The sequence below is a fragment of the Electrona antarctica genome, assembly GCF_951216825.1.
Source record: "Electrona antarctica genome assembly, chromosome: 2".
NCBI classification, from domain to species: Eukaryota; Metazoa; Chordata; class Actinopteri; order Myctophiformes; family Myctophidae; genus Electrona; species Electrona antarctica.
In genome coordinates this window covers 14,762,551-14,782,332 of record NC_136807.1, presented here as the reverse complement: position 1 = coordinate 14,782,332, position 19,782 = coordinate 14,762,551, and the positions used below count along the sequence as shown (strand labels likewise).

At 41.1% G+C, this 19,782-nt stretch overlaps 1 protein-coding gene across 4 annotated transcripts; it reads right to left on the bottom strand.

Moving 5' to 3' along the window:
- Nucleotides 1-2,189: 2,189 nt before the first annotated feature.
- LOC306936425 (NEDD8-activating enzyme E1 catalytic subunit) lies at nucleotides 2,190-19,364 on the bottom strand. 4 transcript variants are annotated; one of them, XM_079519921.1, is made up of 19 exons: nucleotides 19,268-19,364; nucleotides 18,293-18,334; nucleotides 17,843-17,868; nucleotides 17,700-17,776; nucleotides 17,471-17,551; nucleotides 17,298-17,380; nucleotides 16,944-17,024; nucleotides 16,666-16,709; nucleotides 13,856-13,920; nucleotides 13,504-13,659; nucleotides 13,227-13,329; nucleotides 11,061-11,171; nucleotides 9,963-10,016; nucleotides 9,761-9,797; nucleotides 9,366-9,447; nucleotides 9,100-9,200; nucleotides 3,235-3,298; nucleotides 2,941-2,995; nucleotides 2,190-2,730 (listed from the first exon to the last, which is right to left on the bottom strand). In XM_079519921.1, exons 1-19 carry the CDS (start codon nucleotides 19,285-19,287, stop codon nucleotides 2,642-2,644), a joined length of 1,371 nt encoding a protein of 456 aa, XP_079376047.1. In that variant the 5' UTR covers nucleotides 19,288-19,364; the 3' UTR covers nucleotides 2,190-2,641. The 4 variants fall into 4 exon arrangements, with proteins under 4 accessions (XP_079376047.1, XP_079376048.1, XP_079376045.1 ...); XM_079519922.1 differs by lacking the exon at nucleotides 19,268-19,364 and adding an exon at nucleotides 19,145-19,255; XM_079519919.1 differs by lacking the exon at nucleotides 17,843-17,868 and having other exon boundaries at nucleotides 17,700-17,802; nucleotides 19,268-19,363.
- Between the last annotated feature and the right edge of the window lie 418 nt (nucleotides 19,365-19,782).

The following is a 19,782-nucleotide window of genomic DNA, read 5'->3' as shown; positions in this document are numbered from 1 at the left end:
CAATTCCTTTCATGCTAAGCCCAAGCAGCTAATTAGCTAACATTGCTCACCTGAGTTTAGTAGGATGGAGAGGAGCCTTCAGCTGTTTCCCAACAGTGTAGTCGAGCTTTTTTTCACCAGGCTCACTCAGGCCTATATACTGTAGGCCTGAGTTGTTTATTTGGCTCTTTTTACTTCTAAACAAACAAACAGCCTGTAACTGTGTGTGTGTGTGTGTGTGTGTGTGTGTGTGTGTGGGATGGGCGGGAGCCACACGACAATCATCAGGGTTGCCAGATCATAATAGTTTCCAACCCCCATCACAACTTATAATCAGCCAAATGTAAAAAATCATTTCATGGGTACCAGATTTGACACACAGCGGGAGATGGTGCTTCCTTGTCCGTCGTTAAAATAATAGTAATAATAGTAATAATAATAACTAGAAAAGTCGCACATTTTGAAAAATTGCAAAGTGTGGTTGCCGCAGTCGCTTACATAGGCCCCTCAGTATTTAGAAAACTTCTATAACGCTTGAATAGTTTGGTCTTCTGCCCCTTCAATGGAACTCATGTCTTTATAAACGATTGTAAAACATCACACGTCATGTCATTCCGGCCTATCACCCCTTTTGGCGTCTTCACTTTTCTCCTCAATATGTACTTTGCTCAGCCAATCAAATCATCGCTATGGCCGGTGATCAGCCAACCATCAGCCAATGTTTGTACTGTACTATCAAAACGTTCAATTCACCTGCTTCAATATTTCACTCTGCCACCATCATCGGAAACAAAGATGTTTGTGTTGGGCGAAAGGGGCCATTCAGACCACCACTACCTCATTTGTTTTTGACACAGAGACCAACAAGCTGGCTGACAACAACTTCTGCACAGCGTTTTCCACAGGTTGGGCCTGTTTCTTACCCCTTTGCCTACAAAGGAGAGCTGAATATACATCAGATGAACGATGTGTGGAGATTCTATGCAGAAACCTCCTGGAGGAAGGTTACGTCCAAGGGGAGAATCCTGCATGAAAGGCATGAGCATGCCGTTGCATTGTGGGAGATCTTATTATCCTCTTTGGGGGGGGGTTACTCAACACACCCAGTGAACTGTAGGCTACATCCTAGACTTAAAACCTAGCCGTTATTCAGTTCTGTCTGGATCAACCAGACATCATGAATTAGCTAGCAAGGTTCAAGGTTGTACTTTATTGTTACATCTTGTGTACAGGCACATAAAGAGTAACATTTATTTTTGTTTGGCAGGCTTCCTTCAGACAATGCAGCAGCATAGATAAGAGCAACAACAGCACAACAGATCGGAGGTAGACAGACAGATTTGGCTATGGATTAGACTGGCTTTAACTATGGCTTCAATGTGGTTCACGTGCCTCTAACGGTTATAAAACATAAACAAGTTTAAAGTCTTAGGAAGTTGAATCTGAAATTACTTCAGTAATAACCACATCAAACATCTCAATTATTTTAAAAGCACAATGAGCGTGTCACATTAAGGGCAGCGTAATTATCGCCAGTCATAATGAAGTTTTCATTAAGACGTGCACATTGTCCTCTCTCTCTCTGCCACCATGGAGCTTTCATAATTCCCAGTGTGAGGTGAGGTCTGGGCTTCACTCGTTATGTGACCTAAACAACACATTCTTATCCCTACTGGCTTACTTCTTTTTTTTATCCTACGATTTTTAACACTTTTTTTTTGTCAAATGATCTAATGTAATCCTGGGCGCTACTATCCATCTGACAACCTGGGGAGAGCAACGGACTGACCTCATGCTTTTTCACCTGACAGGGGGGGGGTTTCCCCGGTTGGACGTAGCGTGTGGAAGAAGCATATTCCAAAAAACAGTTCCTTTCCCCTCCATCAGGCGCCCCGGCTCGACAGGGCAAGGCAGTTTAGAGACCAAGATTACTCACTGCATGTTTTTTGTGAGGGTACCTAGTACTACCTACCCTAGGGTATACAGGGTGAACATGGAACACCAGAAAGGTCCTTTTGCCAACCCCGCCTAGGGTATGGGCACTGACTTGGAGGAGAGAACATGCCCCCAGCGCCCACAGCTTCCCCAGGGGGAATCGAACCCAGGACCTTCTAGATGTGAGACGACAGCGCTACTGAATGCAGGCGCCAATGTGTCCCCTTTATCCTTACTTCTGAGAGGAACAGAGGAACGCCACTAGTTGCAACACATTCTGTTAGAGAACAGGATTTTAATGATTGCATTATAAACATGAATGATTCTATCTCTCTATTACATTATAAACAGCAATGATATTACATTATGAACACCAATATCCTGCAAATGCTTCCAAAGGACAAGACAAACTGAACGACTTTCTCAAATATAGCGGATCTACAAGCTAAAGCTCACAAGCTTGTACTAGATCTGCTATATTTGACATAAATATGACATCATATATCCTTACTTTCTGTGTATGACCGTTGTGGCTTGTAGATCTGCTTTTTTCAATACTTAAATTAACAATTTAATTAAAATAGTTAATTTAAAAAAATAAAAATAACTATTGTGAAAGCAATGTGTGGGTTTCATGGTTTGAACCAACCAAGTATCAGTTTGCATACAAATTTTATAAATGTGTTGTTGTTGTAGTAATAATAATAATAATAACAATAATAATAATTCAGGGGGTGAAGTTGAGTTTGAACAGAACAGTCTGAGGTGTGGTGACGTCTGCTACAGCCAGTTCCTGTCCGTCCGAGAGACCCAGCTCTGAAATTAAATCAATCATATATTCATAAATTATGATCAAATATGAATAAAGACATACAAAATGTAACTGTTCAGAAATTATGATCAATATGAATAAAGACATTAATAATGTAACACTATGATCAGCTCTGAAACCATGTGAATCATATTCATAAATGATTGGCATTGTTATCAGATTCATATCAAACATCTTTTTTTTTCTTTTTTTACCTTTCAGAGTTTTGCACAAGTTGGGCCTGGTTCTTTCTTCAATAGATTTAATCGACTGCAATGAAAATGTAACATTTATATTAAACTGTTATGAAATCGTAACATTTAAATGAAACTATAATGTTTATATTCAACTGTAATGAAATGAAAACATTCATGTTGAACTGACTAACGAATTAATTAATGTTCTGATGTAATGTTATGAATGTCAAAGAGAAACTTGAATAACATCTAGCCAGTTAGCACAGACAGTACAACATTAATAACATTCAGCCAGTTATCTGTGTATTTTACCTGTAAATACAGTGTCTTATTCTTCCCTTCCAGGGTTGTGGTGATGGCTGGAGATTTCATTTGTCTGAAAAACAATATTAAAACCACTTAAAACTATATTAGAACCACGTAAAAACAATATTAAAACCAATTAAAAACAACAGCGTTTTGCTCTAGTCTATTTACTGCTCCGTGATCTGCTCTGGTGTAGAGGCAACCTACTCTATCTGCTAATTTGCGCGCACGCACGCACAAAGACCCTTTTTAGGGACCAAGAAGTCACGCAGTGACTTTGGTCACTATTTGTTTTTGTGTTTATTTTTCTTCTTCTTCTCCTTCTTCTTCTTCCGCCAAAAATAGCTGTTCTGACTGAATGGTGCAGTCGGTTTTCGCGAAACGCGGTAATCTGGTAGAGGGCCATGCCAAACGGTGAATATGCGACGCCCAAGACCATTGGCCAAATGGTGGCGCTATAGCGCTCAATTTAAAATGCTAACTTTGAACGTGCATAGCTCATGAACCGTTTGACCGTTGGCAATGACACTTTGATACCCATATGCGTCTCCTCGTGCTGAACAACTTTCGTGTTCTGACTTTTGACCTCTGACCTTTAGATCACCCGCCATTTTGAATTATATGATCAGTACTTTATTTTATTCTCCTTCTGCCAAAAATAGCTGTTCTGACTGAACCGTGCAGTCGGTTTGCGCAAAACTTGTCAACATGATAGAGGACCATGCCAAACGGTGACTATGTGAAGCCCATCATGATTGGCCAAATGGTGGCGCTATAGCACTCAATTGATGCAAAACTTGCAAAACTTGCAAACTTTGAACGTGCATATCTCATGAACCGTTTGACCGTTGGCAATGACACTTTGATACACATATGTGTCTCCTCATGCCGAACAACTTCCGAGTTCTGACTTTTGACCTCTGACCTTTAGATCACCCGCCATTTTGAATTATTTGAAAAACAGTTCAAATGTAACTCCTCCCAGAATCTTTGCTCAAAATGCACGAAAACTTCTACACGTGAACTTTGGACCTATACGGACAAATAATCGTAGCACATTTTTGTTAAGTGAAAAAATGAAGTTTTTATGAGCCAATGAAAATTGCTGTTTTGTGAAAATTATTCTTCTGCCTCTAATACACACACATGCTTATGTCACTTTACTATGCGAATCCCATCATGATTGGCCAAATGGTGGCGCTATAACACTCAATTGATGCAAAACTTGCAAACTTGCAAACTTTGAACGTGCATATCTCATGAACCGTTTGACCGTTGGCAATGACACTTTGATACACATATGTGTCTCCTCATGCCGAACAACTTTCGTGTTCTGACTTTTGACCTCTGACCTTTAGATCACCCGCCATTTTGAATTATATGAAAAACAGTTAAAATGTAACGTCTCCCAGAATCTTTGCTCAAAATGCACGAAAACTTCTACACGTGAACTTTGGACATATACGGACAAATAATCGTAGCACATTTTTTCTAAGTGAAAAAATGAAGTTTTTATGAGCCAATGAAAATTGCGCGCGCACGCACACACACACACTAAAGTTTATACTGAATGATGTTACTGTTTAGAATGAGTCAACTGACTGTGTCTGCATAGCTCAGTTGGTAGAGCTCTCGCCGTTGGACCACAAGGTTGTGTGTTCAAATCCGGGTAAAGACAACTCAGTGTATGCATTGTGTGCTGCAAGATTTGTGATGACTCAACTATAGAAATATTGAAGTAGATTACTTTTGACCCATCAGGCACTAGGACATGGCATCACAATAATAGAGTTACTATAGAGTTACTAGTAACTGAAATAGTGTAATAAGTCTAATTTTGTAATAGTGTAATAAGTGTGTTTAGTGTAATAGTGTAATAGTGTAATAGTGTAATAAGTGTAATAGTGTAATAGTAGTGTAATAGTATAATAGTAGTGTAATAGTAGTGTAATAGTGTAATAAGTGTAATAGTGTAATATTGAAATAGTGTATTGAGTCAAATGTTGTAATAGTGTAATAAGTGTATTTAGTGTATTAGTGTAATAGTAGTGTAATAGTATAATAGGTGTAATAAGTGTAATAGTGTAATAGTAGTGTAATAGTTTAATAAGTGCAATGTGTAATACCGTACTGTACTGTACCACACTGTGCTGTACCGTACTGTACCATATGGTACTGTACTGTACTGTACTGTACTGTACTGTACTGTACTGTACTGTACTGTACTGTACTGTACTGTACTGTACTGTACTGTACCGGGACATGTTATGAGCATGTAGATCTGCTAATTTCTAAAAGTTTGAGTACTGCTGAACTAACACTGAATGATTTTCCTGTTAACAAGGGAGTAACTGATTGTCTCCGTGTAGCCTATAGTCAGTAGAGCTCTTGCCCTTGGACCGCAAGGTTGTTGTTTCAAACCCGGGTACAGACAACTCAGCTCGTCAGTCTCATTTTTGCATATTGTTCTTATTGCGCATTGTTCTTCTTCCATCTTGGTCCCGCTTTATCGCTGCTTGCAGCTATATTTATATCTGTTCTTGACTGGCTCTGCAACCTGCAAAGCGAACTGAGTTCAGTTGAGTGTAGTTGCGGACACCTGCGCAGATAGCGAACCACAGACATTGACAATGCCGCTGCGGCAAGTGAACAAAATTCTCTGTGGAGTAAAATCAACACAATAAACTGCACAGATTATGTCGGCACAAACACACTGGAGCGATTTCGAAGCACTTTATAAGAAAACTAACAGTTATGCCACTGTTTCGTTGTTAGTTCTAGATCTGTTCGTGGCAGGTAATAATATGGGCTTTGACAGCTAACTACTCATCATACCGGCACAAGGAGCCGGGACAGAATCTTTTAGCAGAACACCGTACCGGTCCGCTCCGGCCCACTTCCACCCTTGACGCACGGCCATTCAAGAATGTTCATGCACGTGCACATATATGTATACGCACCATGGCCCTCATTTATCAATTGAGTGAAAATTCTGCCCCAAATTCGAGTGTAGGTTTCGTAGTACACCCACGTCGCGTCGGCATTTATAAAGTGATCGCACACAGCTGATTTCGTTCGGACGTTAATAAATGTGACGGCTGAAATCTATCTGGCACGCCCTATGAAATCAAGCCTCGCCCTCGTTTTTGCGACATGAACAACTGCAGTACGACCTTGGAAACCATAGTTACATGACGAAAAAAGTCAATAAAAAAGTCACCCCCCCTCTCATACACACACAGACGCACGCACGCACACGCAACTTGCAAGTCCAACTGGTTTGTTGTAGCCTATCTTAAATAAATAAAGAACGAACACCTGCATTAATTAAATAAAGCTGTAGTACCCTGTCTGTTTCTCCTCTCACCTCGCTTGCCTTGCTGCCCACACCAACCCACACACACACACACACACACACGCACGCACATATCGCTGGCCCAACTTTGAGCCTTGTGCATGCAAATTTCTGGTTAGTAAACCACAGCATGCAAACCGCCTTTGTTTTAAAACGGTCCCCCAAACCGTTCACAGTTCACACTTCACTATCGGCCAGGGATGCGCGCCCCCCCCTATAACCCCTATGACCCCCCCCCCCCCCCCCCCTATGAGCTGCAGCACTCTCGATCCAGTTAACTATTCCAGGAGGGGGGGGGGCACCGGCATGCACTCATGCAAAACACTGTTTAAATGGCTTAAGTATCTAAACTTGCAACATTGTTTTAATTGCGCGATTTTAACTGCTTGTAAAGTTGGTAATCTCCTACCAATTTCATATGACACAGACACATCGTTGATGTAGGCCTATTCCTTTTTTTTCTTTTCTTTTTTTACATGTAGCCCATATAGGCCTACATCCAGTTTTATATTAACATTTTAGGAGTGAATACATATGTTTAGATGCCTGTGACAGCCTCTCAGCTGGTCAAACAATGCTGCTCCGCTGTTCTACGACAGAAAAACAGGTGAGGACAAAGCGTACGACAGCTCCCGACCAGACGTGATTTTTGTCTTGGCACACGATCATTTTCAAGCTTTGGCGCAAATCGTAAATGCCGATAAATGAGGGCCCATAGGTGTTGCATATGGGCAACGACTCGTGATGGTTGAATTCAGACACCCGGTGCATTTGTTAAGGTTTAAGAACACGATGAACGTTTATGCAACCACTGACAACAACTATTGTCATTTGAATTCTGGCGAAAACCGAACGCGTACACTACAGGCTAATTCATACACCAGTTTTAGGTGAGTAGCAACTCACTGCAGTGTAGTTTTCCAAAGTTAGAAAACTACAATGTGACCCAATACCTGTTTTATCCGTTTTTTGTTTTTTTTGCTTGAGGATCATGAATGTGCGTGATATTTTTCTTTGAATAAAACATAGGCTATTAGTTTAATGCTGGCAAAAACCGACCGCGTACACTAAAGGCTCATTCATACTCCAGTTTTACTCAACTCACCACTCGCCCTGACACATCTCCCTGTATTTACTGACAGACATCTTCCCTTTTACTCTGGGCTATCACGCCGTTCACTGATTGCGAACGCAGTGAGCATTTACTATGAGACCCAGCAGATCATGTCTGTCTGTCTGTCTGTGTGTCACGCTGTAACACCACCCGCCCACCACCAGAGGGCGCAGCTGTATCACACACAAAAACACACGCGCGCGCGCGCGCACGCACACACACACACACACACACACACACACACACACACACACACACACACACACACACACACACACACACAACTTAACAAAAAACTTAACTTAAAAAAAAAACTTAAAAAGAAAAAACTTTAAAAAAAACTTAACTTAAAAAAATCTTAAAAAAACAAAAAAAAGGAGAACTTAAAAAAAAACCTTAAAAAAGTACGTAATTTATTCTAATTGTTGTTATTGCAATTTACGAGCTGCGTTCGCTTCCCGCGTTCGCGCGTCTTACTTGTTGGTCTAGAAGTTGGGTAAGCGGTCTGTCCCCCTGGTTTTGCAGGCACAGCGGATGTGCATCTGAACCAGAGGGAGGCGGCGTCAATGCTTCGCCGAGAGTATGATGGCCTCGACTCGTTATCACTGTTTACTATTAGGTGATAAGGTTATCACCTAAAAGGTGAGTTGCTACTCACCTAAAACTGGTGTATGAATGGGCCATAAAGCAAGTGAACTATCACGCATGCATGCACACGTGCGCGCACCCCGTGCGTGGCTGAACGCAATGAGGGAGGAGTAGTGAGTTGATAACACACAAACAGAGTGTGGCGTGTTGGCAATAAACAACAGGTGAAATATCCGCGTCCGCCCGTATGTTTGCACAAAGCCACGATTTAAGTTACGGTGTGTGTGGCATGCACAAAAGTATGACACGATTGCAGCTATACCGACCGTCCTGTAGTGTGCTGCAATATTCTGGGGCAAGTTTGGAGACAAGTGGAGTTCTGGTGTGCTATAGCTGTGCCATAGCCGTCATCACACATGTGATGAGGTCATCACATTTGGGCAAGTGGCTATTGCCTAATTTAGCCCAAGAAGTGTTTTTCATGCAAAACTAATGCTTGGAATGGATTCAGAATCATGAATAACCCCTAGTTTGAAACGTCACATGCTACTTAAAGCATAATTAAAATTAGACATTTTGCCTTAAAGGTTTTTAAATGGTACCCCAACTTTCAACCGCTGAATTTAGCATGATCCAAACAAATTCAATCCATCAATTTTTAATGTTATTTGGATGACCCTAAGGATCATAAAAAACCTTGAACGATTACTATTGCAATTTATTTGGGGTCACGCCCCTTTTTAGCATAGATTGACTGGCCTATTAGTAGAATCTGGTCTCAGTCCTAAATGGGTTAAAGTAACAGAATACTCACAGAGAGGAGTTTTCAGTCAGATACTCTAGAACTTCCTGTAATTTGGCAGAAGGTGAAAACTGGAGATTTTGTGGCACCTGACTGCAGGCTGAGCAGTTCTCCTGTCAATCAAACACAATTATGATGAAGCACAACAAGTTATGACTGAAGTTAACAGTGCAATAATAATAATAATAAGGGTAATAATTATAATAATAATAATAATGCAGAGCTAAAAGTGTGCAAACACCATTATAAAAGTAAAAGATTTAATTTGTGCCACAAACCTTCCTCTCCGCTTCGAAGGTGAACGTGTAGAGTCCATCCACATCGTTAAACACCATGTAATTATTTAGAGGAATATATGCACTGAAAAAAATTATAAAAACACAATTAATATATGCACTAAAGACAGTTGTGATAAAATGGTACCATTATTTTCTCTCTCATAAGAGGGCTGTGGACACTTCAGAAACCCACCCACCAGTGACATCATCGTTAAGCAGATTTATTTTTTTCTTTTGTATTTGTATTTATTTTAATTCATGTGAAAACAATGGCTTCCATTATAGCATGGAATAATATGCCTGCAGTTTCTATTAGCTTGGATTCCTCATCGATGATCTTTTGTAAAACAAAAGATCACTTGATGAGAGCTTTTGTTTGTTTTTGTTTAATTTACCTTGATGCAATTTTAAAAACTTCAGTGGCACAGGCAGCTATGAAGACAAGTTAATAAGGGTTAGGGTTATTAGCTATGAAGACAAGTTCATAAAGTTGAATGAATAGATACAACAATTCAAGCTGTAAGAATAGAATAATATAGAATGGAATGGAATAGAATAGAAGGAATATAATCAGTGTTTTAGGATTTAGTTTCCTACCAGCAATCACTGCATTGGTTGATGCCACCGCAGGGATAATGCGTTTCACCACCCCTGGTACACAAGAATGTACATTAATTCATTCATTAATAACTTCATTGATGAATTGCAGGGATGATGCGTTTCACCACCCCTGGTACACAATAATGCACATTCATTCATTCATTCATAACTTAACCCATTTAGGCCTGACCTCAAAATAAAAAAAAAGATCTTCTAAATCCTCCAGTTTTCTGAAATAAATATTTTCACGATTTTTCAAAAATAGCAGACCTACAAGCTCGTAGTGCGCCACTCGGTGGCGCGCTATGAGCTTGTAGATCTGCTATTTTTCAATAGCTAAATTATAACATAATGTTTAAAACACCAAAAGGGGTTCCCGCCCAAAATGGGTTAATTGAAGAATTGCAGGGATGATTTTCACTTGTGTTAATTTTACAGATCAGCTATTTTCAGATGACTGAAATATGAACAAAACTAAATGGAATTTTATTTAAAAAAATAAAAAATAAGAGCAACTTTGCCGCTTTTGCACCCAAATCCTATTGTAATGAAGTTGAGGACATACAGTAATACACCTGATGTTGGAGTGTGTTTTCACTGTTTTGTGTTTTTGGTGTTTGATATTTTGTACAGTTTGGGGATTAAATAATGAGTCTGTGATACATGAATCATGGAGCTCAAGCACATGGCTTTGAATGGTAGCCGATCTACAAGCTCTCATCATGTCATGCTGTAATGCATTGTGTGCTTGTAGATCAGCTATTTTGATTCAAAAAAATCACACCCATGTGAAGTGAGGGGCGCTCTTATATTATACATCATCATACATCATTTCATGAACAACTGAATTTATGTGATTGGTTGGTTGGTTGACCTAATTTCTCCTTTCATTGTCAATGGCAAATATTGAGACGTGTAGGGACAAAAGCTGCATATAGGAGGTGATAGCACCCCTTCAAAAATAAATAAAAAATAAACTGGGAAAGATTATTTAAAATAAAAAACATATTTCCTTTTTAAATTCCGTGCCATCGAACGAAGCTTTGAATATATATACAGTATATATTTATTTATTTTCCTTTGGGTCAGCTCTACCTTGTGTAAGTCTGTAGGTCACTCCAGTGATGTTGAACTGAGCAGATCTCTCCACAGCCTTCTGGAAAACCCACTGGATGTGTTCTGGACTGTCTCCATCTAGGGCTATGTCTAAGAGACATAGAGACAACATTACTGTCTGTCCTTAACCCACTGTCTGTCCTACCGTCTGTCTCCATCGAGAGCCACGCCTAGGAGACATAGAGACAACATTACTGTCTGTCCTTAACCCACTGTCTGTCCTACCGTCTGTCTCCATCGAGAGCCACGTCTAGGAGACATAGAGACAACATTACTGTCTGTCCTTAACCCACTGTCTGTCCTACCGTCTGTCTCCATCGAGAGCCACGTCTAGGAGACATAGAGACAACATTACTGTCTGTCTCCATCTAGGGCTACATCTAGGAGACATAGAGACAACATTACTGTCTGTCCTTAACCCACTGTCTGTCCTACCGTCTGTCTCCATCGAGAGCCACGCCTAGGAGACATAGAGACAACATTACTGTCTGTCCTTAACCCACTGTCTGTCCTACCGTCTGTCTCCATCTAGGGCTATGTCTAGGAGACATAGAGACAACATTACTGTCTGTCTCCATCTAGGGCTACATCTAGGAGACATAGAGACAACATTACTGTCTGTCCTTAACCCACTGTCTGTCCTACCGTCTGTCTCCATCGAGAGCCACGCCTAGGAGACATAGAGACAACATTACTGTCTGTCCTTAACCCACTGTCTGTCCTACCGTCTGTCTCCATCTAGGGCTATGTCTAGGAGACATAGAGACAACATTACTGTCTGTCCTTAACCCACTGTCTGTCCTACCGTCTGTCTCCATCAAGAGCCACGTCTAGGAGACATAGAGACAACATTACTGTCTGTCTCCATTGAGAGCCACGTTTTTTTTTGATTGAAGAATTTATTAACAGTTTGCAGAATTACAGTACATTTCAAGCACAAACTCAATACAAAGGCTGTTAACTGTGAGTGGACGACCCAATTAAGCATTACACTTGTTTCCAATAGGGTCCACCATGTTCAAATCATCAAAACATTTAGAGACGTACAAATAGATATTTCTATAGACAGAACAGGAATTCATCATTGATGTCTAAGAGACAGAGACAACATTACGGTCTAGGAGACAGAGACAACATTACGGTCTGTCCTTAACCCACTGTCTGTCCTACCGTCTGTCTCCATTGAGAGCCACGTCTAGGAGACAGAGACAACATTACTGTCTGTCTCCATCTAGAGCCACGTCTAGGACAGTGGTTCCCAAACTTTTTCATGACAAGGACCCCCAAATTGACACTAATTAGCCTGCGGACCCCCGCTTGAAAAGATATGCCAAGGACCCCCATGAGAGAATACTTTTACGGCTCTAGCAGTGATTCTCAACCCGTTTAATTTAAGGGACCCTCAGTTCGACATGCATTAGTCTTTGGACCCCCATTTAATGGCATTTCTATCTCTGGGACCCCCGAATTATATTGTAAAATCAATGTTAATTTAACTCTGAGAGTGTACAAATGGAACCAAATGGACCGTAACAGGTCAATTTGGTTCCATTTGTACATTCTCAGAGTTACAGACCCATAAGGGTCCATTTGGTTCCAAACTATCATTTAGCTAGGGACCCCCTGGAACTCCCTCAATGACCCCTGGGGGTCCCCAGACCCCACTTTGGGAACCACTGGTCTAGGAGACTATAACAATTATTAGTTACTAGTCCGTTCAGGGATATGACATATCCAATCCCTACCTCTCTCCCCCCTTCCCTCCCCTTCTCTCGACATACCCAATCCCAACCTCTCTCCCCCGTTTCCTCCCCTTCTCTCTCTCTCCCCCCTCTATCTGCCATTTATATATAACGGGTGTCCCCTGTGGCACACCTGTTGTGTGATGCTCAGCCAATCACAGCACGTTTTTATTAGGATACAATTACTAGAATGATTAGTTAGATTATAGAGAGAAGAGACATTATTATAGCTGTCAATATTTTACATGGTAAAATGGTACAAAATTATAGTATGTTATGTATAACATAATCATATTGTACCTCCAAAGGGCTTCTCTTTAGGCCACTGCAGTATATCATCATCATACTGTACCTCCAAAGGGCTTCTCTTTAGGCCACTGCAGTATAAATCATCATACTGTACCTCCAAAGGGCTTCTCTTTAGGCCACTGCAGCATTCTGGCGTATTCCACACAGTGTTCAGGGAGCCTGGGCATCGACGCGATGGTGCACATGGGAAAGTTTATCTGTTAAGTGTACAAAAAGGAACACAGATTAGTGAGATTACACATCCACACTGAAGGTTTACCCGTTAGTGGACAGAAACACAACACAGATTTAATACACCTTACCGACTGCTTCATCCTGCTCCACTTCTGAACATTCCCTCGTGGACTTGTGCTATAGAAGTGTAGGCCTACCTGAGGGGGATACAGCTCCAGTGTGCAGTCGATGCAGGCCGTCATGCCGGGCAGGATGACTCGGGCGTTTCCTTTGAAGCCCTCGGTACCTCCATCGATCATAGGGATGATGGAGCTGGGATCCACAACCCCCTCGTCAAAACTCAGCAGAGAAATCTGGAGAAATAAATTAAACCATGTCATTAAAACTCAGCAGAGATCGGTAGAAAGAAGATATTTAAACTGTCACTAAAACTCAGATCTGAAGAAAGATGATGATTAACATACTTGCGCGTGCATGTGTGTGCGTGAGCGTGCGTGTTTACATTTGAGTCTCATAAACTAATCAATCAATCAATCGATCAAACTATACCAGCATTCCATTCATCCAGCGTCTTGCAATGATGGAGTCCAGTCCACAGACAATGATGTGGAATTCTGTAAGAGGAGGTAGAGATCAGTTTTACAAACACAGGATATGAGGTTATTATCCAAAGTGCCTTGGACTCTGCATGGCAGGGGCGTCCTCCTCCGAGCCAAGCTTGCGCCTAACCGCATACCTGAATGGGACTGGGTGTTACAATCCTAACCGCATACCTGAATGGGACTGGGTGTTACAATCCGTTTATACCATCAGAAACAAAAGAGTTGGGTGAGGCCATGTCTACCAGTAAGTGCAGCGAATTAGACCAGAGCCTGTCATTAGCGTGACAATGAACAAAGTTCATCCAAGACTCCATGACATCTCTGGCGTCCAGTCCACCAAACCAAACCAGCAACCCGCCGCACCCACCGGCAGGGGCATTGATTGATTACATTTCAAGCACAACTCAATACAAAAACTGTTAACTGTGAGTGGACAACACTATAAAGGCATTACACTTGTTTACAATAGGGCCCATCGCCCTCGATTCATCAATACATTCAGAGACACACAAAAATCCTGTTTATAATGGTACCATTCACATGTTTACAATGGTTCAATTAGTACTATGCATGTTTACAATGGTTAAATCAGTACCATTCACATGTTTACAATGGTTCAATCAGTACCATTCACATCTATCCTAATATAAATGCACCACGTCTCTGTGTGTATGCACGTCTGTAAACCACATAACTCCAGAACTGTTCGCCACACCGACTTCAAATTTGACACGCGCGTTCCACACCCAGGGCTCGACAGTGCGACTAGGTACTCGCATTTGCGAGTTAAAATATCACCGTGCGAGTTGTCAAATTCACTTTGTAGCACCCGTGCGACTACAGAATTTGACCGTTCAATCGTGATAAAGACAAGGCTCTACAGCAAGTGCACAGTCTATAGTCGCGGTTCTATACCTACATTTATATTTATATAGTACGGCGGTGTCGTTCGCCAAAAAGAGCAGATCTACAAGCTAACAACGTGACTCAATGCGGCGTTCATTTGAAGATCTGTCCCTTTTGCTCCCACCGCCCCGCCCCTCCATGTGTTGCTGTTCAGTACTTCTCTTCCCTGTCAGCAGCGAACGCAGCAGGATAGCATGATAGCACAGAAGGAGTTGCTAGGACCCCGACACGTTGAATACTAAAGTTATTTGGAAAGTTTAATGTTCAAACATCACTCTATAACTTTTAACCAAACGTGGGTGAAACAGCGTGCGGCCGTGCACGCAAAGATTGCACGTGTGCACGGATTCTACCAAAACAACCATCGCTCAGCACCTCGCTTACAAAATCGTGTGCGCAGCGCAAATGATAATACGAATGACCGACTTGGCTGGGTACATATTAGTCAGTAGCCTGCATAACGAGCGACGGAAAAAAGGCAAAGATCCCCCCCACTACCTCCTTCCACCACGCCGAGGTGTATATGTACGATGGTCTGAACTGAAGCAGTCAAAGCCAAGGAGAATGTTACAATACTAATAGTACCATCGAGTAGCCTGCGCCCTGCACCGAATCTCACACAATAGAACAGCAGGATAAAAACGGATAGAAAGTCTGCCTGTCTGTCTGTCTGTCTATCCATCCATACATGAGCAACATAAAATGAATTGATTATCCATCTATCTATCCATCTATCCCTCTATCTATTTGCATAAACTAATAGACTATCAGCATAAAAACAAATTGATTATATAGATTATATAAAAACAAACAAATCCAGATGAATATCAATATTGTGATCATTTCTGAAAGATTTTTCATATTGCCCGCCCCCTACCTCATATCACTGTATTAAAGAAAAATCACACCTGTGTGAAGTGAGGGGCGCTCTTATCATCATACATCATCAAGAATCATCTCATATTGGCCAATCAGAATGCCTGTTGCCTGTGATTGGTTAGCTGATTTGCTCGTTTACATATGACATACATTGTCCTTTCAATGTCAATGGCGTTTAATGTTTTGATGTTTAATTTACGTCATATTTAGCGGAATTTTGACCTAATTTCTCCTTTCATTGTCAAGATATTGAGACGTGTGGGGACTACAGCTGTATATAGGCCTCAAAAACACATTATTTGATAACTTTTCATCGTGCTCCTAAAATAATTTGTGTGCTACTAGATTTTTCAACTTAGTCGCACACGTGCTACTTGGAAAAATGCTAAGCGTCGAGCCCTGTCCACACCACCACAGGGAGTGCAGTGCCCGGTGTCGAGTCCGTCGGATAACCAGTGGTCCAGAACAAGCACAAAAGCCTCTGCCCTGGCCCCCTGAAGGGCTCTGGACATCACAATGGTGTTCTGAAATCTGCTGCCATATACTCCATATTTGGGCATTCCTGACAAATAACCATAATATATATGGGCATAAAAGGGACACAGACATAATAACCCCACCGACTTCAAATTTGACACACGCGTTCCACACCACCACAGGGAGTGCAGTACCCAAGTCAAGTCGGATCACCGGTTGTCCAGAAACAGCACAAAAGCCTCTGCCCAGGCTCCGGACAACGGGCCCAAATCCAGATCACCCCTAGATCACCAATTCTCCATATATGGAGCTGGCCTATTCTGACATCACAATGATGTTCTGACATCAGAATTATGTTCTGACATCACAATGCCCATCACAATGCCCTTTATTAGCCAATTGATCACACCTGATTACCCCGCAACGGGCACTGTTCTAGTGTTTACAATGGTTAAATTAGTACCATTGACATGGTGTGTAGACTAGAGTACTTACGTCTGTAGAAAGAATCATCAAAGTCTTGTATCTTGTTAAAGTGTCTGTTATGAAGTGATTAAGAACAACACACGTCTAGTTCTCATTTTCTACTACTATACTTGGGGACATTTGGTCCGCACGCACATGCACACGCACACACACACACACACACACACACACACACACACACACACACACACACACACACACACACACACACACACACACACACACACACACACACACACACACACACACACACACACACACACACGCACGGCTGTTGAAGAGGATACGGAACAACTTGACATCCAGGAATACGTGTGTTGATGAAGTCTGCTGCTACGTCTGCTTTGGGACGTCCTACATCTCCGAGTCTGAAAACATGAACTATGACCTATGAGTATGACCTGTGAACTATGACCTATGACACTGTTGTATTGTTTTTGTTTCAATTTACAGATTATTATGGATTATTTGGGGAAATTTGACTACTTAGAGTGGACTCACAGGTTCTTGGTTTACTTATGATCCTAGGTGACTATTTCTATGCATTTGATGTATTACCATGTGCTATTCTTGCTTTCTGTAAATCGTTCTGGATTAAGAGCTGAGGACTAAACACCTCGATTGTTAATTATTATTATTACCTGAATAGAAACTGTCTGTTGAGGTTAGACAGGTCTATAGTGTCCATGTCAACCACATGAATGAGACGGAACCCAGAGAGAGCCTGAAACAAAACAACAACATTATTTTATTTATGTATAAAAATAAAATATATAATGTGTGCGTGGGTGCGTGTGTGCGTGCAATTTCCTACCAGATTCTTCAACAGTTCACATCCCAGTCCCCCTGCTCCAATCACCAGGATTTTACATGTCTCCAATAAGAACTGTAGAGACTGATGGAATTATCATTATGATTATTATTATTATATAGAATATATTAAAATACATTCATATAAGAACTGTACAAAGACAATGGTATTATATTTATCATTATATAAATCCAAATCAGGATGGGTGAAAGGTCAGAGGTCAAAGGGTTACCTCTGCACTGGGTTCAAAGTCAGGGTGGGTGAACGGCCCAGGTCTCTCCAAGAACTTCTTCACATGATTCCACCTGCCTTCCCAGTCACAGTCTGTAGCCATACTGTACATAGCATAACACTAGTGTTATTGTACATAAACACTGTCCCAGTCACAGTCTGTAGCCATACTTTTTGACTTAAAGCTGAAGGAAATAAATACTTTAATGAATATAGTGGTTACAAAGATATTATTAAGTGATTGTCTGAGTCCCACGGTGGGAGTTCTGGTCTGGTTTTGGTGAATATTAAGTAACTCCGGTCATTTGGTTGGGGGCACTCAGTGGGGGCCACTCATTAAAAATAAAACTAGCATAATTTGTATTATTGACCTATTTCCACAATACAGAGCAACTTTCGTTCAACTTTGACCCCTCTGTCACATGGAACTATGGTTTTGTGCTGCTGCTGGCGTAGTGATACTGGACACAACATTTTTTTATAAAGTCATATTGGACACACACACACACACACACACACACACACACACACACACACACACACACACACACACACACACACACACACACACACACACACACACACACAACTAACTTTCCAGTCAGGTCCTCTTCTATTCTCCTTCTTTTCTTCTCCCTAAAAGAGAATAAATTAAATCATGTTTAATAACAAAGTGGCTCAGGGGGAGTGACAACCGCGAGGTTCCCAGTTCGATCCCGGGCTTCCCCAGAGTTAGTGTCGAAGTGTCCTTGAGCAAGACTCTGAACCCTTAATCGATGAAAATCCTTAAGTATTAGGAGGGCAGTATGAGTCACTAGATCCAATGATGGGTGTTTTTTATGAATCTACATCATGGTTAAAATGGAGTTTGAAGTTACAATGGGTTTGTACTTTGTATAGGAAGGGGGCGTGTCTGAGGAAATTTATATCAAATATAATATAAATCATATAGAGTAGACAATAAAATGTCAAACACTTTTTAAAGTGTCCCACACCATAAAATAACTGTACAAATAGCCTATAGAATTATCTACAAGCTCACAAGGCGTTGTGAGCTTGTTGACAGTTGTATAGTCTATTTTCGTGCGTTGTGAGCCAGGCTAGATTTAGGCTATTTCAAGCCAGGGCTAGTATTTTCATGCAGACATGATTCATTCCTTGTTAAGACTGTTTATAGAATCACATGAATTAGCTCTGGTCCATATCTCTAATGCCGTACATGGAATAATTAGTGGAGACTTGTTGTGATGATCGTTGACATGATGCATGTGTATAAATGTATTTAACTATGTATGTGTTTCTTCTATACTTTCCACTCAGGGCTCTCTCCCCAGACATTCTTCTACATGTATGTATATGGTAGGTAGCCTATATATACACTGTATTTATAGATTCTGATTACATGTGTTAATTGGGTATATACTATATGTATGTATTTCTACTCACTGCTCTCTCTCCTCAGACATTCTTCTACATGTATAGATGTGTATGGAAGGTATGGATATATTTATACATGTACAGATATAGATATAGACACAGATAAAGGTATATTTATGTATTTCTACTCACGGCTCTCTCTCATCAGCCATTCTTCACGCTCCCATGTCCTCCATTGATGGACGCAAAGTGTTCACGCACGTCAACGCTGCGCCATAAATAACGCATCTACAGTTGTCCCACAGTCTACCGACGGCTGCGCAAACACTGCGCAGCTCTGACCTCATCTGGTTTACGGTCACGGTGTCCCCAACTGTCGCGAGAAGTTCCATGAAACAGTGTGGTCCAATCAGCATAGCGCTCGCGCTCGGTGGTGGTGTTGTGTCAAATGTTGTGTCCCCATCAGAATCTTCTTGACTTCTTTTTCGCAGTTAAGTGAGCCTGGGACCGAGGCTACATCAGAATCAGTTTTCCCGGAAGTTATTTGAACTAACAACAAATTAGGCTATGTCAACCCTAGATATATATGTCTATGATGTCAACAACCTCTGTAGTAGAATTATGAGGTATCATATAATATAATGAATGTATTAAAATTAAAACAACATGAAAATCAATCAATCAATCAATCAATCAATCAATCAATC

Bases quoted from the DNA above. Each gene is read 5' to 3' on its own strand.
- LOC306936425 (XM_079519921.1), bottom strand. From the start codon at position 19,287: ATGGCTGATGAGAGAGAGCC. The intron at 17,777-17,842 runs GTGTTTATGTAC...GTGACTGGGAAG, and splicing joins TACAGACTGTGACTGGGACA to GCAGGTGGAATCATGTGAAG. The intron at 17,025-17,297 runs GTAATAATAATA...TCATGTTTTCAG, and splicing joins AACAGACAGTTTCTATTCAG to ACTCGGAGATGTAGGACGTC.